Below are 14,432 nucleotides of genomic sequence, written 5' to 3'. Positions count from 1 at the left end.
AATGCACACAAGAATACATCTTTTGCATCTAGGAAAATATTTTTGGCACTTGACAGAACAGTTTCAGCACAAACTGTCCTGACTTCAGAACTAAACTCTAGCTAAACAAATGGGAGCACGCATAACATACCTTACTGACGTTATCTGAAACTCGCTTATTAGCTTCATATTCTGGAGTTTCAGTCTGCATAAAATAGATTTGGTCTTTTGTGTTTTCAAAGTCTTCCTGGTATTTTCTCTGTTAGGAAAAGAGACAAACAGATACCAATGTATCAAATGCACTTAAGTTATAAATCAGACATCCACAACAGTAGCTTATTAAGGAAAAGAGAAATACCACAAATGGAGCAGACAAAATTAATCAGTATTTTCCACATCAACCTAAACAGAGGATAAAGCTGCTCATTTCAAGATTCTCTGAAGAATTCACTCACCATACTTATATTTTCTGCATTCATTTTCGCAATTGCAACATCATAGCATGGAGTTTGACTCCACTTGCCTTTGATCTTGTTTTTATAGTCCTCATGGTAAATAATCTATAATGAAATAAAAAAATAAAACGTAAGCCCCAAGATACAGCATAATCTTCACTTGGCAGATTTGTTTTAAAAAGTCTTCTTTTTAAAGTTGCTTCACATTTTACATCTGCCTTATAACGACTTTATCAGTTATTGTCAAAAACACCTTAAATATGATATGGCCTAAGGACTCCAGTTATTTCTCTTAGTACCTTCCCTGACCAGAAAAAAGGAAAAATAAGTGAAATAAGTCCTTGTAGAAGACAGTTATTAATAAGAAATTCTCTCTATGAGACATCACTAACATAGTCCTCTAGTTCTGTTTTCTGACTGGTCACATAATACTGGGACATATCCTTGCCCTTTGGTTAAGCCAGAATTTATTGTTATTGCTGCTGAAACTTGTTATAAGCAAATCCTTTTAATATATGGATTGCCTGGTATATGTGATTTCTATTACACTATATTCAAGCACACAGAAAATCAAGTATCAACTGTTTAAACAGACAGTTCCTGTCTGTCTAATAACAAAATATCTCTCCAAGTTTTGAAAATGCATTTGTTCCAAATGCATTTGCAGCCACAGTTGCATTGCTTATCACAAAAAATATAACTTCTCCAATGCCTTTTTAATTGTTACCACATTGATATAGAACAAATACACTAAAAACAACCTTAAAAAATATATCTACATTTTATTGTATTGGAGATACATATATAGCTTAATATTTTATTTATTTCAAAGATTACAATACTGATTTTGCTTTTTACATGCCTAAAAATTCTCTTGATGACAATTTAGCTTTGAAGCTATACAAGAATAGGATTACAAGAAATTCTCTCTAAATTAAATACTACTTTCTTTCACCTTCCAAATGGGTTCATGACAGTATTTTTTTAGTGGCTTTGCAACCATATGTGAATACTGTAACTGCGTAATCTTAAAGAGCACATAATTTTCAATGCACAGCAATAAAATCACGTGTGTCCTCATCATAATAACTAAATTCTGAATGGAGTTAAAATCCTGTTTCTGTCTTATAAGATTATGCAACTTAGTTCCAGTTTCTTCAGCAAAAGTTGGTCTTCCTATATTTTACTTCACCTCCTGCATTCCTCAGCTGTGATTTATTCTAGGTATACCCAAAATGCACTGAGGACTGGTGCTAGAGGCTCTGTTAATTATGCCACACAGTTATGGAATTCAATGTTACTTGTTAATTTGGTGTGCAGATCAGGAAATGCTTATCTAATTTGCCAGACCTTCCCACTCATTGATATATCCATGAATTTAGGAATGCTTGGGATATGTATGTGTACAATGGTTTGACACTGCAATGAACATTTAGAATGTATTCTGTGCAGCTGGCCTTGGCAACTTTTCAGCACAATGGGCTTATTACTTGTAAGCAAGTAGCTCACTCCAAAACCAGACACATATTTAAATGCCATTGCTGACACTTAAGAGAACAGTGAAATGGATATTATTTACTATTTTCTCCTGTAAACACAGAAAGCGTAAAGCAGGAGACAAAAAAAATAGTGAGAATGGGAAGTAATGTGTGTCTGGTAGAAGTAGAAATGTTTGTTGAAAACTAAATTCACTGATAAGAAAATTAATTTTCACCTTTCACCTGAGACTGGGCAGGATTTTCTCTAAGACATTTGAGGAAGAAAGGAACTGACTTCCGCCACTGAAAATCAAAGGGTTCTTCATATGAGCTCTGGTCTTTTTTTTGGCCTTTCCTCTCTTTAGGTACCTTTTTGCCCCTCTAGCTCCAAAAGCGAGGTTTCTACAGAAAGAACAGCACTGCATTCTACTCACATCACTCAGCTGCCTTGTCACTTTCTTGGCTTGTTCCACATCAGGTGGATCTGGCAGAGCAGTATATTTAGATTTTCGTTCATCGTGCCCTTTTTTGTAGACAATCTGTAAATATGAAAGAAGTAAACATTTACAGTAACTACCAACTTAAGCATCAGAACATTTATTCTTAACTCTGCTAATGCCACCATTCTGTCCACAGCTACTGCAGCATAAACTCTTTCAATCAAAGTATTCTGGAGGACTACTTTCTCTTGATAAGAAACAGTGAAAAAGAATCAGTTCCCTGGGAAATTTTTCAAGTATATTACTCTGTTGCTCCTGATAAACATGGACTAATTAACTTCTGGACATCTGCAAAATTCACTGAAATCTTTAAGTGAGGCCTGAAATTCTCGGCTGAAGAGCTCTACGTATCTAAGCATCAGCAAATCAGACAGCCTCACAAATTCCTGACTTTTTTTATCACCGTTTTAGAGAGACCGACTTGTAGACCCACAACAAAGAACTGGGCTTACATCCTGTGGAGAAACCCTGAGAGTTTCTCCACACATTTTGAGAGATACTTGAGGTCTTCTTACTGGTTAACTCAGATGATCTTTAATAAATTAATTATTTCATTCATTCATAATCTGGCATCAAATTGCCAACAGATTTATACTCTAATATAGAGTACATACTTTCCTATTGAAATAGCACTACTACCAGAGCAAGCAGCGCACACGTGAGCATTTTTATTTTCTGTTCCATTATGAAGTTTTTGTATCTAGTCGAAGTCCACCATGAAGACTACCAAGTTGCACTGCAAGAGTGACCCAGCTGTCAATTGGGCTTTGATACTTACATCACTCAGAGCCTTCTGAGCCTGTGCCACCCTTCTGAGCTCTGGACTGTCATTGTATGGATAGAATAATGTTTTGTCTCCCTCCCAGTCTTCGGTATAGAGTTTCTAAAAAACAGAAAAATGCCAGAATACTCATTATGAATTAATCTCTGACTTGGAATACTTCTTGCACTTCAGCTGCCTAGACTTGGGATATTTTTTTTCTTACCTTACTGAACATTGCTGTGTTTTTTATTGCATTCACAAGCTCTGGAGCATCAGGGGGAAGTAGGTACTTGTCCTTATTCTCCTCCCAGTTCTGTTTATATAATACCTGTAAAGAAAGATCAGCACCTTGGTTACTATCATTAGAAAAATAGTTATATTTGTGAATAAACTGTAACTTTGGTAGAGATTTTTTCGAAGTGAAAGGCTCAAACCAGTGACATTTGAAGACATGAATTGGAAATATTTAAGATTGTATTTATACTTGCCTTACTAACTTCTCTGCAATCTCTCCCTGTACATCTAAACTGTCTAAAAACATTGCTTTAGTGCCCTGAGCTCCAAACTTTATTCATATCAGTAACCTCACGAGCCACTAATCTGGCCTTCCAGAAAGTCGGAACTCGCTCACCTTGCTCACTTGCTGTGACACCTTCTTTGCATGTTCTATATCCTTGGCCTTTTCATCAACATGGCAAATAGTTCTGGCAACTTCACCAGCCATGCGGTATTTAACCTAGATGAATGCACAACAAAATGCATTTATTCTTACAGCAAAAAATGACAGTTTTTTAAAAAAGCAGAACATTGGCATTTTGGCACTTAATACTACGAATACCCAAAACCTGAATTCAATAAAGCATTTAGGACGAGTTGTTCCTTAGAAATGAAGCCTATGGAAATAAACAGATTTGGTGAATTAATTGAGAAAGAAATGCAGCTTTGAGACAGTTTCAAGAGCTGTGAATCCCTGTTAGAGGTAGTGCCCTTCTGTAATCACAGAGTTCTTTCTAAGAGTACTTCCACCCTGTATAATGAGATAGAGAGATCCCCATGCTATGCGGTATATCCCAATTTCACAGCCCATTACCACGTAAACACTAGCTGTACTGCCAAAAGCAATATAGCCACATCATTACCATGGCAAACCAGCAGCTTGGGCAAAAAATCATCCTAATGCGGTTATACCTCTCCCAGCTTGACAGTAGGCTCAGTCAGCATCAGTGTATGGATTGCTGCATCGCGTTCCTCAATATAGCCAAAGTCAGGGGTGGCGTAGAATTTCATGCATGCTCTTCTCCTGGCCACCGGTTAGGTTAGTTGACTACCCTCTCAGTTTTAGGGGTTCCCATTCCTAGGGACTCAACTCTCCCTATCTACCGTACAAAGAATTAAGAAGCATTTGTAGGTGGGTTTCAGTTTCCCAGACTGTGATGTGATTTGTTGAAGGTAGACTAGCGTTGCTTAAAAGAAAGAGGGGAGGATGAGCCAGCTTCCAGAACTAGAGGCACTGCATCAGTGGGACAATCGCACCTGGGCTAGCTTTCAAAGGCACATCACTAAGAGTGGGATTCACACAGAGGGGACAACACATCTTGGAAATTCCCATAGTAAATGACAAGATCCACGGAAATTCATTTTGCAACACACTGAGAATCCAAGCATCATTTTTTCCAGTATCTCTTTAGGAAATTGACTTTCAGTTACTTTATGAAAACAAAAATGTTTAAACACATTTTAAAAACAAAATTCTAGGGTTATTTACCCAGTGCACAACTTAACAGAAAATCATCAGGCACATCATTCATGATGACTGCAGGGCATAATGTGTGGCTGCCCCATCCCTGGAGGGGTTCAAGGCCAGGTTAGCAACCTTTGAGCAACCTGGTCTAGTGGGAGGTGTCCCTGCCCAGGGCAGGGGGGTTGGACTAGATGGTCTTTAAGATCCCTTCCAAATCTAACTCCATGATTCCATGAATCTTCAAATGCAATGATATGGGCATCACCATCATCTCCCGTGCCTGTAGCTTCTGATCAGAAATTTTCAAACCTCTTCAGGCACAATGAAGCAGGGCAATTATTCACCTAGAAAGGAATCATCACATCTCCCTTCCTGAAAGCCCTAAATTCCAACCAACATCATAGAACTCAAATTTGACATATAGTCTGTATTCCTTACTCTTGTAATCTGAAAAAGTTTCTGTTAAACATTCAGATTGTCTTATCACAGTATTATCAAGAAATGATCACTTCTTATCCAACATTTAAAATTGTGATTCAGTTTGCTTCTTTACAACTCCGTAAATATTTTTTCTTGTGACAACTGCTACCTACCTCACTGAGCTGGTCTTGCACTTTTTTAATTCTCCGAATTTCTGGGGTATCAATTGTGGACGCATACGGCTTTCCTTTTTCTTTTCTAAATTTTTCTTTGTACTTGTTCTGAAAGAAAATAATGACAAATGTAATTAAGACATATCCTAAAGCTCTGGCAGAAATGTATCTTGCAATTATTGATTTAGTTTATCTGGTTAGTAGAGGAATTTTGGGCAGATTATTGAATAATAAAAACTAGTATTACTCAATTACATTTGCAGAGTTATGCTTATTTTAACCAACTGACTTTCTTCCATCTGACACAAGAGAAAAATTCCATTTCTAACTTTAGCCTGTTTTAGGTCATCTTTGGTTGATTATATTCTCCTTGATATTGATAAATTCACAGTTATTTGTTTCAATGACAAAAGATAAGGAAAATATGGTGGTGAGGGTAGCAGTTCTAGACCTATGATCTCACATAACCCTTAAACAGTGAACACTGGTAGGTAATATACATTAAAACTTAGGAAAAGCGATATGATGCCATCTGCATCTGTGCAGAGCAGTTTTCCACTTTTCACAATATTGTACTCTATTGGTCTACTGGACTGTGATAGCCTGTACCAGGAATTTAGCTTGGTGCTTGTTCCTATATACTGTGCACAAGGATTTTTCTTGGATATATATATAGAGGGATAGAGATATATCCTATTATAAAGAATATTGAGGTTTGCTATTCAATAGACGTTAGTCCCTGTTATCTTCCTTCAGTTGGATATCCAAGTCAGTGCAGGAGTCGTATTAACTGACAACTCTGATAACCTTCAGCCATCTGCCTCAAGTCACTTTTTGTGCGCTTAAGCAGCAAATGGGCAAGAGGAGCTAATTCAAAGAAGGAACCTTCCTACTTCAGGCAAATAACATTAATACATATCATAAAATGAAGTACAGGAGACAAAACAGTAGCATGAAAGTTTGCAATAATATGGATTAAACATCTTTAAAGTTGGTGTTCCTCAAGAAATAAAAGACAGGTGACAATTTACCTCACTGAATAGATCCTTCATTTTATTACTGTGTTGCAGATAAGGTGTCAAAAACTTAGATGGGTCCACTTTTGTCCGTATTGTCTTCTTTCTGACTGGAGGTGCTGCATCCTCAACAGAAGGTTTTTCGCGCTCAACAGTATAGGTAGTAGTTTCAGGACCTCTGATGTCTGTGCTAACAGTCTCAGTGATCTCAGTGATCACCTGGGAACACAGAAAAAAATAATTATTTGCTTTATAACTGTAAATCATCATTTTACAATAAGCATGCAACAGTACCTGCTGTTAGCCTTATAACAAAACAGTTGTTTATAAAAAGTTGTAATATATTTCTAAAACTTGGGAGGGGCTTGTTTCTGAAAATATTGCATTTTGTGCAGAAAAAAAAGCTTTTATTTTCCTATGATAACTCATAGGACAACATGACGCTAATGCATTAGACTATATTTATAGCCGATGGGAAAAGGTCTAATCACTTTAGCTAGAAAGACATTCATACTCACACGTAATTCTTCATCCCACAATACTGTTTTCAAAAACAGACGCAAATCAGACACAGAAATAATCAGTCATGCTATTGCTCCCTTTAAATCCCGTCTGGCTACAGATTTTAGAACCCCTGATGAACGCAGTGGATGAATTGATCTTCAAAATAATAAGCTGGCAGTCTTCCTTCCAAAGTGTAGTCCTACATTATTTGCTCAAACAGTATTAATCAAATCGTATTTTATTAAATTAAAAACTTAGGAAGACTTTGGGAACAGATTCCTTGTTTGGAAGGAAACACACTCACAAAGTGAAACGTTAAGCCTTTGTTTCCACATAAGCCTATGCCATAAAGAATCTTCCATGGTAACATAGCAGAGAGTTGCGTTATATCTACATTATAAGTGAATTTCAAATTATGGCAGTAACTCCTTGGTGATTCCAGTATTTGTTACCAGTGACATGAAAAAAATCTGCAAACCACCGTCTTTCAGTGAAATTACACAAGATGAAGGGAATAGAACTGATACATTGAAGCTGGTTTCAGGCAGAATCTTTTTATATTTTTCTTCATAACAAGGTTAAGTATAATGTATATATGTGCTTGTTGTTCATATGTACAGATCTAGTCACATTCACATCCACAATAATTCTGTTCATCTTTAACACTAATGTTTGGATTTTGTCAATATGGTACCCAAGTAATCCTTCCTGTCTGTGTTTCTTGTTGTTAACACAACCTGCTGTTTCATTTTGTCACCTCATGTGCACAGCTGCTGGGCAGGAGCAAACGGAAGACTATCAGCAAAACACAGGGTGGGACAGAAATTAGCACAGTGCTTTCCTGATGGACACATCCACTCCTTCGAATGGAAACCAGAGTGGCAGATACGATACTCAGAACAAGCTAGGAACCCTCTAGCTTGGGGTGATCCCCCACAACAGGGTCCTGCAGAGGAAATAAAGTATTAAGAGGCAACTGTTCACTGATATTTGTATGTTTAATATGAAAAATTAGTCCTCAGAATATAAAAAGCCACTAATTTAGCATAATGTATTAACACTGCATGCAACATCACAGGGACCTTTACCTCATATGGTTCACCCTCCTCAATAACTGTCTCCTCAATGTAGTACTATTAAAACAAGAGAAAAAAGTCATTGTTAGGCCAGATCATACAGAATAGCAAATTGTCGCTTCTCTTAAGCTGTTGTAAAAACACACTTCTGGAGAAATATCACTGTAGTTCATAGTTGCCTATGTAGTCACATTTCCATCCTTGGTAATTCTGAACATTTGTTCCTTTTTTTTGCATTAATGGTCAGATTTTTTTTTCCCTACATTCCGCAATTAAGCATCCTCCCAAGTAATTAATGAAGGATCACTATCTAATTTTAGATGGATCACTATCTAATTATAGACCTTGTACTACTGATCACAATTCTGAGCTCAGCAGCCCAGTTCCATCCACTTTATTGTCTACTTATCCATCCCACACCTCATAAATTTGGTGATAAGAAGACTATGGGAGACTGTTTCAGAGGTCTTCCTAAAGTAGTCAAGGTACGCAACATTCACTGGTCTCTCCTTGTCCATAGCAGCAGCGAACTCATTATAAAAAGCAATGAGTTTGGTCAGCCATGATTTGCCCTTGATAGATCAATGCTCACAGCTCTCCATGACCTTCATGTCTTTCACGTGTTTAGAAATAGCTTCCAAAAGGATTTGCTCCATAACCTTCCCAAGGACTGAAGTGCGATTGACCAGCCTGTAGTTCCCTGGGTATTCTTTCCTGCCTTTTTTGAAGATGCGCATCTGTCTTTTTCCAGTTGCCAGCAACATCCTTGCATCACTATGAGCTTTCAAAAATTATAGCAGCTGTGCAATGTCCTCAGCACCCCTGGATTCATCCCCTCTGGTCCCACTCAACTATGTACATCCCAGTGGATTAAGTCATCCCTAACTCTTGTCTTCCTCTGCTGGGGCTACTACTTCACTCCCACGTCTCTGGTAGAAAGCTCAGAGATGTGGAGAAGTGGATGACCATAGGACAAGCCTTATCAAACCTGAGGCAAAAAAGACTTCAAGTACCTCAGCATTTTGCCTGTTCCTTGTCACTAGCTTCTCAGCCCACTGAACTATGGTCCCACACTCTCTTAGCTTTCCTTTTGCTGCTGATGGCACTTGCAGAAACCTTTCTTACTGTTCTTCGCTTCCCTTTATGGCTTCAACTCCAGCTGAACTTTGCCCATGCGTGTAGGAATGGAGTTGATGTCTTATGTCTTTATGTTCCTCCCAAGAGGCCTGCTCCTGCTTCCACCTTCAGTATACTTCTTTTTTCGTGTGTTTGAGCTCAGTCAGGAGCTCCCTGTTCATCCATACCAGCCTTCTGCTGTTTGACTTCTGCACATTGGACTGAACTATTCTTGTGCTCTGAGAAAATTGTTCTTGAGGATCACTCAGCTCCCCTGGGCCCCTTTGCCCTCCAGGACTGTTTCCTGTGAAATCTTCCCAAGCAGGTCCCTGAACAGGCCCAAATCTGCTCTTATGAAGTTCAGGATTGTAATTCTGTTTATCTTGCCCATTCTTTGCTGAATCTTCAACTCACTGTAGCCATGGCTGCCCTTGACCTTTGCATCTTCCTCCAGTTCTTTCTTGTTTGTGAATAGCATGTCCAGCAGAGCACCTCTCCTAGTTAATTCATCGATCAACTGCATCAAGAAATTTATCGTCGATACTTTCCAGAAATCTCCTAGCTTGCTTGTGCCCAGCCATAGGCCCTTCCAGCAGATACTGAGGTGGTTAAAGCCATCCTTCAGCACAAAGGCTGTGCCTGTGAGGCTTTCTCCAGCTGCCTAAAGAAGTTCCCAGGGTGCTACATGTACTCTGAAATGGCAGATCTGCAGGTGGAGCACGGACCTTCCTCCCGTTGCCAGAAACCACGAGCTTCCTGCCTTCTCCAACCTGACGGCCATCCTCCATCATCCATTTAACCAGGGTTTCCAACCGGCACTCCTTCCTTGCCATCTGTGGCTCTGCCTCTTGCTTTTCATGCAGGTGCTGTCAACCTCTTCTTGACCTTCTTCCATGATGGTGTGAAGCCTGCTCACCTCTTCCTTCAGCAACCTGCAGCGCAACTGAGCAACCTGACCAGAACACGTCTCCCACTGGAGAGGCAACAAGGGCTTCACATCCCGGGTGGCCACTTGCCTTTCTCTCCACAGCAGCCAGGAATCGATGGCACCAGAGTCACCTCCAACCTGAGCCGCTGCGCAAATGCAGAGCCCGCCACCGCCCTGACTGCCATTTGCTGAAAAGAATGTCCGAAAGGTCGTACTGGTTCCTGAAGCACCCACGGAAAAATTTAAAAAAAACAAAAAAAAACCCCCAAAAAACCCAACCAACCTAACAAACAAACAAAAAAACCCCCACAAACCACAAAAAACAGCAAGACGAGAGCTGAGAAGAGGTGGGTGCAGATCGCGCCTCCCTGAGGCGACACACAGCAAATGGCGGCCGCACGATGGCGCCGGCCCGCCACAGCGCCGCGCTGCCCCGCGGCAGACGGCGGCCGCGCTGAAGGGAGCCGTCCGCGCCACCGAGCCTTCACCGCCCCGAAGCTTCGCCCTCCGCCTCCCCTCGCTGCTTAATGAAGAAAAAAATAACCCAAAAAAACATTTAAAGGTGTTGCTCCACCCGCTGTAGTAAAGAGCAGCTATTTTAGTCAAAAGGTGTTTGACTTGCCACTGACTTCCGGAAAGGAGAAAACGTAAAATGTGGGGTTTATCTTTGAAAAATCTCCTCAGCAAAGATTTGCTCAGGGTCACGTGCCAAAACTGCGGGAACAGAAAGCCCTTTGAACCAAGCCCTAAATAAATTCTCATTAAAACTTAAGCCCTTTTCCCAGAGTTGTCCCTCAAAGTCAGGTTTACGTTAACTAGCCCATACTTTTGAAGTTGTCTCATATTGGGCTGTTTCGAGGCGATTTCTGCTCACTGGCCCCATACCGTGTTTGACCTGTCTTCCACAAAGTCTCAAGTAACTCAGCAGAAGAGGTTTGTCTGTTCCACTGTGGTTTTTTGCACATCACAAATGGCTGCAATGTCCAGAGGAAGAAAAAATAGTACCTTAAAATCCTCAATATTTTCTCAGCCGCTCATTATTCAGCAATGATTTTCTGCTCTTTCAGAAGATGAATTTCTGATAGAACTCGTACAGGTTTAAAATAGGCGATTCATACAGAAGTGGAATTCTATTTAAGAAAACTCTGGAAAGGCTTAAGCTGCCTTAAAATTGTACCAGATGCTATTGTTCCTATTTTATTTAACTTCTCACTATGAAAATCTCGAGGGAAGCTACTAAAGCAGCACCATTCCGTTCTGTCCTCGGAAGGTGGTGACTGAAAATTAAAAACAAATAGTGAAACAGAGCTGTGTAGACAAAAAGCCCAACATACAATAATTCCAGCAGCAACAAATAAACACTGACAGCAAAGAAATATACATTTTGTTACAGAGAGCACATAATGCTCAGGAAGCATAAAAGCAATTTCAAGTAACATGGTAATAGGAAACTTAATGAAGGACGGATGTCTTTGTAACTAGGTGGTAGGAGGCCTTTAAAATGGACTTTATGAGCGGTAACACTTATTTTCCAAAACACCTTTAACTGATTCAACTGGTAAACCATTTGACTTTACTTCATTCACTATTTGAAATGTATAAAGTTGGCAGTCAGGGCTCAATGCTGACACACTGCCTGAAATCAACAGTCCATTCAATATAGTGTGGAGATAATGAGTTGTGGGATGTCTACATTTGTATTATCTTCTCCTTTTCCTCAAACAAAAACTGAGCCATTTCTTATAATCACTTGTGTATTTCATAAGATGTAGTTTCATTTCAAAATAGTTATAAAGCAGCAGGTAAGACCACACTGTCTGTTGACCTCATAAACTGTTTCAACAGCGAAGTCGTTATTCCAGTGACACTCGCTCATGATAGTAAGCTGTAGTCCCACAGTTCCTGGGGATTCTTTTAATCAAATTGCTGAGACTAATGACCTATCAGCAAATTAATCCCTGATGCAACTCCGCGGACATCTACAGGTTTAAATCTAGCTCCACCTCTGCAGCTTCTAAGGCTAAATTGGTTAACAGTGCCTTTGGTGGCACAAACCCGCTGCATTTCTGCATTGCATTGGGCACAGAGGCAAGGCTAGAAATTGTCTTCCAAAGTCTTCTCTAGCATGGATTGGATGACAGAGGGCAACCAGGAGCAGGAGGGAAAAGAGATGGCCCACTGCATCTATAATTACGCAGAAGAGTAACCACGAAACCTCGCGATGGGGGTGTGGGATGGATACAATCCTTATTTAAACAGAGAAACTATGACAGGAACCAGAAAGATTTTGCTCCACTGTTGTTGGTTTTTACTGGTCAAACCGTTTAATAGGTATCTATCCATACGCTAACCTTCAGAGGGCAAGCAGCAAGTAACCATCTATGTTCATGAGCAACATCTCATTAAAGTGATTAATATATTCATTTACAAGACAGGAACCAAATATTGCTACTCTCAGATTTTCTTCTTACCTCCACAACTTCCTCATATTCTTCTTCCTCCATTTTGAGGGTATTTGTCTGTCTCTCCCCCACTCACTGGTCGTGCAGCAGATGAAAGAGTGAATATACAGTATTAGCCCAAGACTGAAGGTACTATAAAAGCTACTAGTCTAGTTCATAAAGAGCCTGGGTCATGGTTAGTAACTAGTCAGATTATTGCAATGTTGTTGGCTAATTAGTGAAAGAACTCGAACAACAGAGAGAACTAAAGTTGGCATCTGGCATTACTTTGTTTCTGACTATTATGGGAAAGCATTGCATTAAGTTTCAAACATACTGATATAAATCACCATTTTGGACAAATACTTTATTCTAAAAGTTGTAATACCGGTACTGGAATTCAATGAAAACAAAAAAGAAAAAAATCAGAGGAAGGGATTTCTTGAAGTATGATTTGATTTTTTTTCATTACAACAAAATTATTTAAAGAATTTTTCTTTTCTCTATGACTACGTTCTATACAATTCCGTCACGTTATTCAAGCTTCTGTTTGAATGGGATCTTTATCTGTATATTCTACTATATTCATTCACAAGTAAAAGCATAATGTAGAAAAAGATCGTAAATATTCTTTTAAGTGACCTTAGGTTAATGAGGCAATTTCTTCTTCCAGCATTAGCCTATATAGATGCTATGGTTTGGGGATTTTTTACCTCTTGTGGCTTTTTTCTCTATATTTCGTCAGACCTGGAAAATATGAAAATCCATATAGTTGGCTGAATTCCGAAGTACAGATTACTGTCAAAACCTTTAAACAAATTAATTAACACAATGATTTTGCTATAAGGCAAAGCTACAATTTTCCACCAGAGACTGCAGCCCTGTTTCTAATGTTGGTAGGGGATGAGGCTTTGGAACAGCTGTTCCTGAGTCCAAAGATATTTGCCGTGTAAGCTAATACTACCAAATGACGGGGTGGTTTAGTTTAGCTGGCTAAACTGCAATTCCTTCTGAGGCAAGTGAAGTCTAGTAAGACAGGTTAAATATAGGAACATAGAATACTGTCCCTTTTTAGTTCCAATGTGTTGAGAAAAATTACCCCCAAAAAAGTCAGTTTGTTAAACAAGAATGTTACCTATTAAAATAAATTAAGGATAACTCAGTAAGTGGCATGCCATGTGAACAAGTAGGCCAAAGTTTATGTAGAAACCCAAGAAGTAGGGATTGCATATGAGGATACAATCTATACAAACTGTCACTATTCTAACCTTCAGTTACGCTTCCAAAACGCAATTCCAGGTCCTTTCCTCTTACTGCAATTTGCAACTAGTCATCCAGACAGAAAATCTGACTTCCACAGGCAAGGCACGACAACTACTCCCAAAAAAATTACAGAATCAGGAAACAGCCCAAGATCCTATTGTAAGGAAAAGAAGTCAAACACGATTAAAATGTTCTTACCAGCAACATCTAGTAAATATTCCTAGGAGCAAAGCCTCTCCAGTCCTCCCTCCTGAGCAGCACTGGGCGAGAACGAGCCTGGTGCATCAGCTCCTAATTACGCATGTGGCTAGCACAGCCAATCTGGCTCCAGCCCGCTCGAGTTTCATCCCTAAATATACTTGGTGACCCCGGAGGAGGCCACCTGTTCTCAGCAACATGAAGGAAAAGAGAGCTGGGCACTTCTGTGCTCCCAAGGAATCCCAAAACACACCAGAGCTTGACTGAACTTCACCAGGTCTCTGCTGAAATGGATCCCTAGGCAAATCCAAGGGAACACTCAAATGAAAAAAAAATGCACATTTTCATCTTTCAGAGTTGGCAATAGCAACAATAAATTTG

The 14,432-nt window shown here is 39.5% G+C and overlaps 1 protein-coding gene across 20 annotated transcripts in view; it reads right to left on the bottom strand.

Annotated features, from left to right (window-relative positions):
- Positions 1 to 14,153, bottom strand: part of NEB (nebulin) — a 125,760-nt gene extending 111,607 nt beyond the window's left edge. For 19 of the 20 annotated variants that reach the window (XM_063342239.1, XM_063342245.1, XM_063342238.1 and 16 more), the window contains exons 1-12: positions 14,052 to 14,153; positions 13,304 to 13,337; positions 12,621 to 12,686; positions 8,118 to 8,162; positions 6,541 to 6,744; positions 5,510 to 5,617; positions 3,807 to 3,911; positions 3,399 to 3,503; positions 3,191 to 3,295; positions 2,347 to 2,451; positions 435 to 539; positions 131 to 238 (exon numbers count right to left, since the gene is read on the bottom strand). In XM_063342239.1, coding sequence (XP_063198309.1) covers positions 131 to 238; positions 435 to 539; positions 2,347 to 2,451; positions 3,191 to 3,295; positions 3,399 to 3,503; positions 3,807 to 3,911; positions 5,510 to 5,617; positions 6,541 to 6,744; positions 8,118 to 8,162; positions 12,621 to 12,653 — 1,023 coding nt within the window. In that variant the 5' untranslated portion in view covers positions 12,654 to 12,686; positions 13,304 to 13,337; positions 14,052 to 14,153. Of the gene's footprint in view, positions 1 to 130; positions 239 to 434; positions 540 to 2,346; positions 2,452 to 3,190; positions 3,296 to 3,398; positions 3,504 to 3,806; positions 3,912 to 5,509; positions 5,618 to 6,540; positions 6,745 to 8,117; positions 8,163 to 12,620; positions 12,687 to 13,232; positions 13,338 to 14,051 lie in introns of all 20 variants that reach the window. The other variant, XM_063342240.1, reaches the window with a different exon arrangement.
- Positions 14,154 to 14,432: the final 279 nt, after the last annotated feature.

The sequence above is a fragment of the Chroicocephalus ridibundus genome, chromosome 7 (assembly GCF_963924245.1).
Source record: "Chroicocephalus ridibundus chromosome 7, bChrRid1.1, whole genome shotgun sequence".
In the NCBI taxonomy this organism is placed as follows: Eukaryota; Metazoa; Chordata; class Aves; order Charadriiformes; family Laridae; genus Chroicocephalus; species Chroicocephalus ridibundus.
Note: the sequence above shows the minus strand (reverse complement) of the source record. Positions and strands in the feature narration are given on the sequence as shown.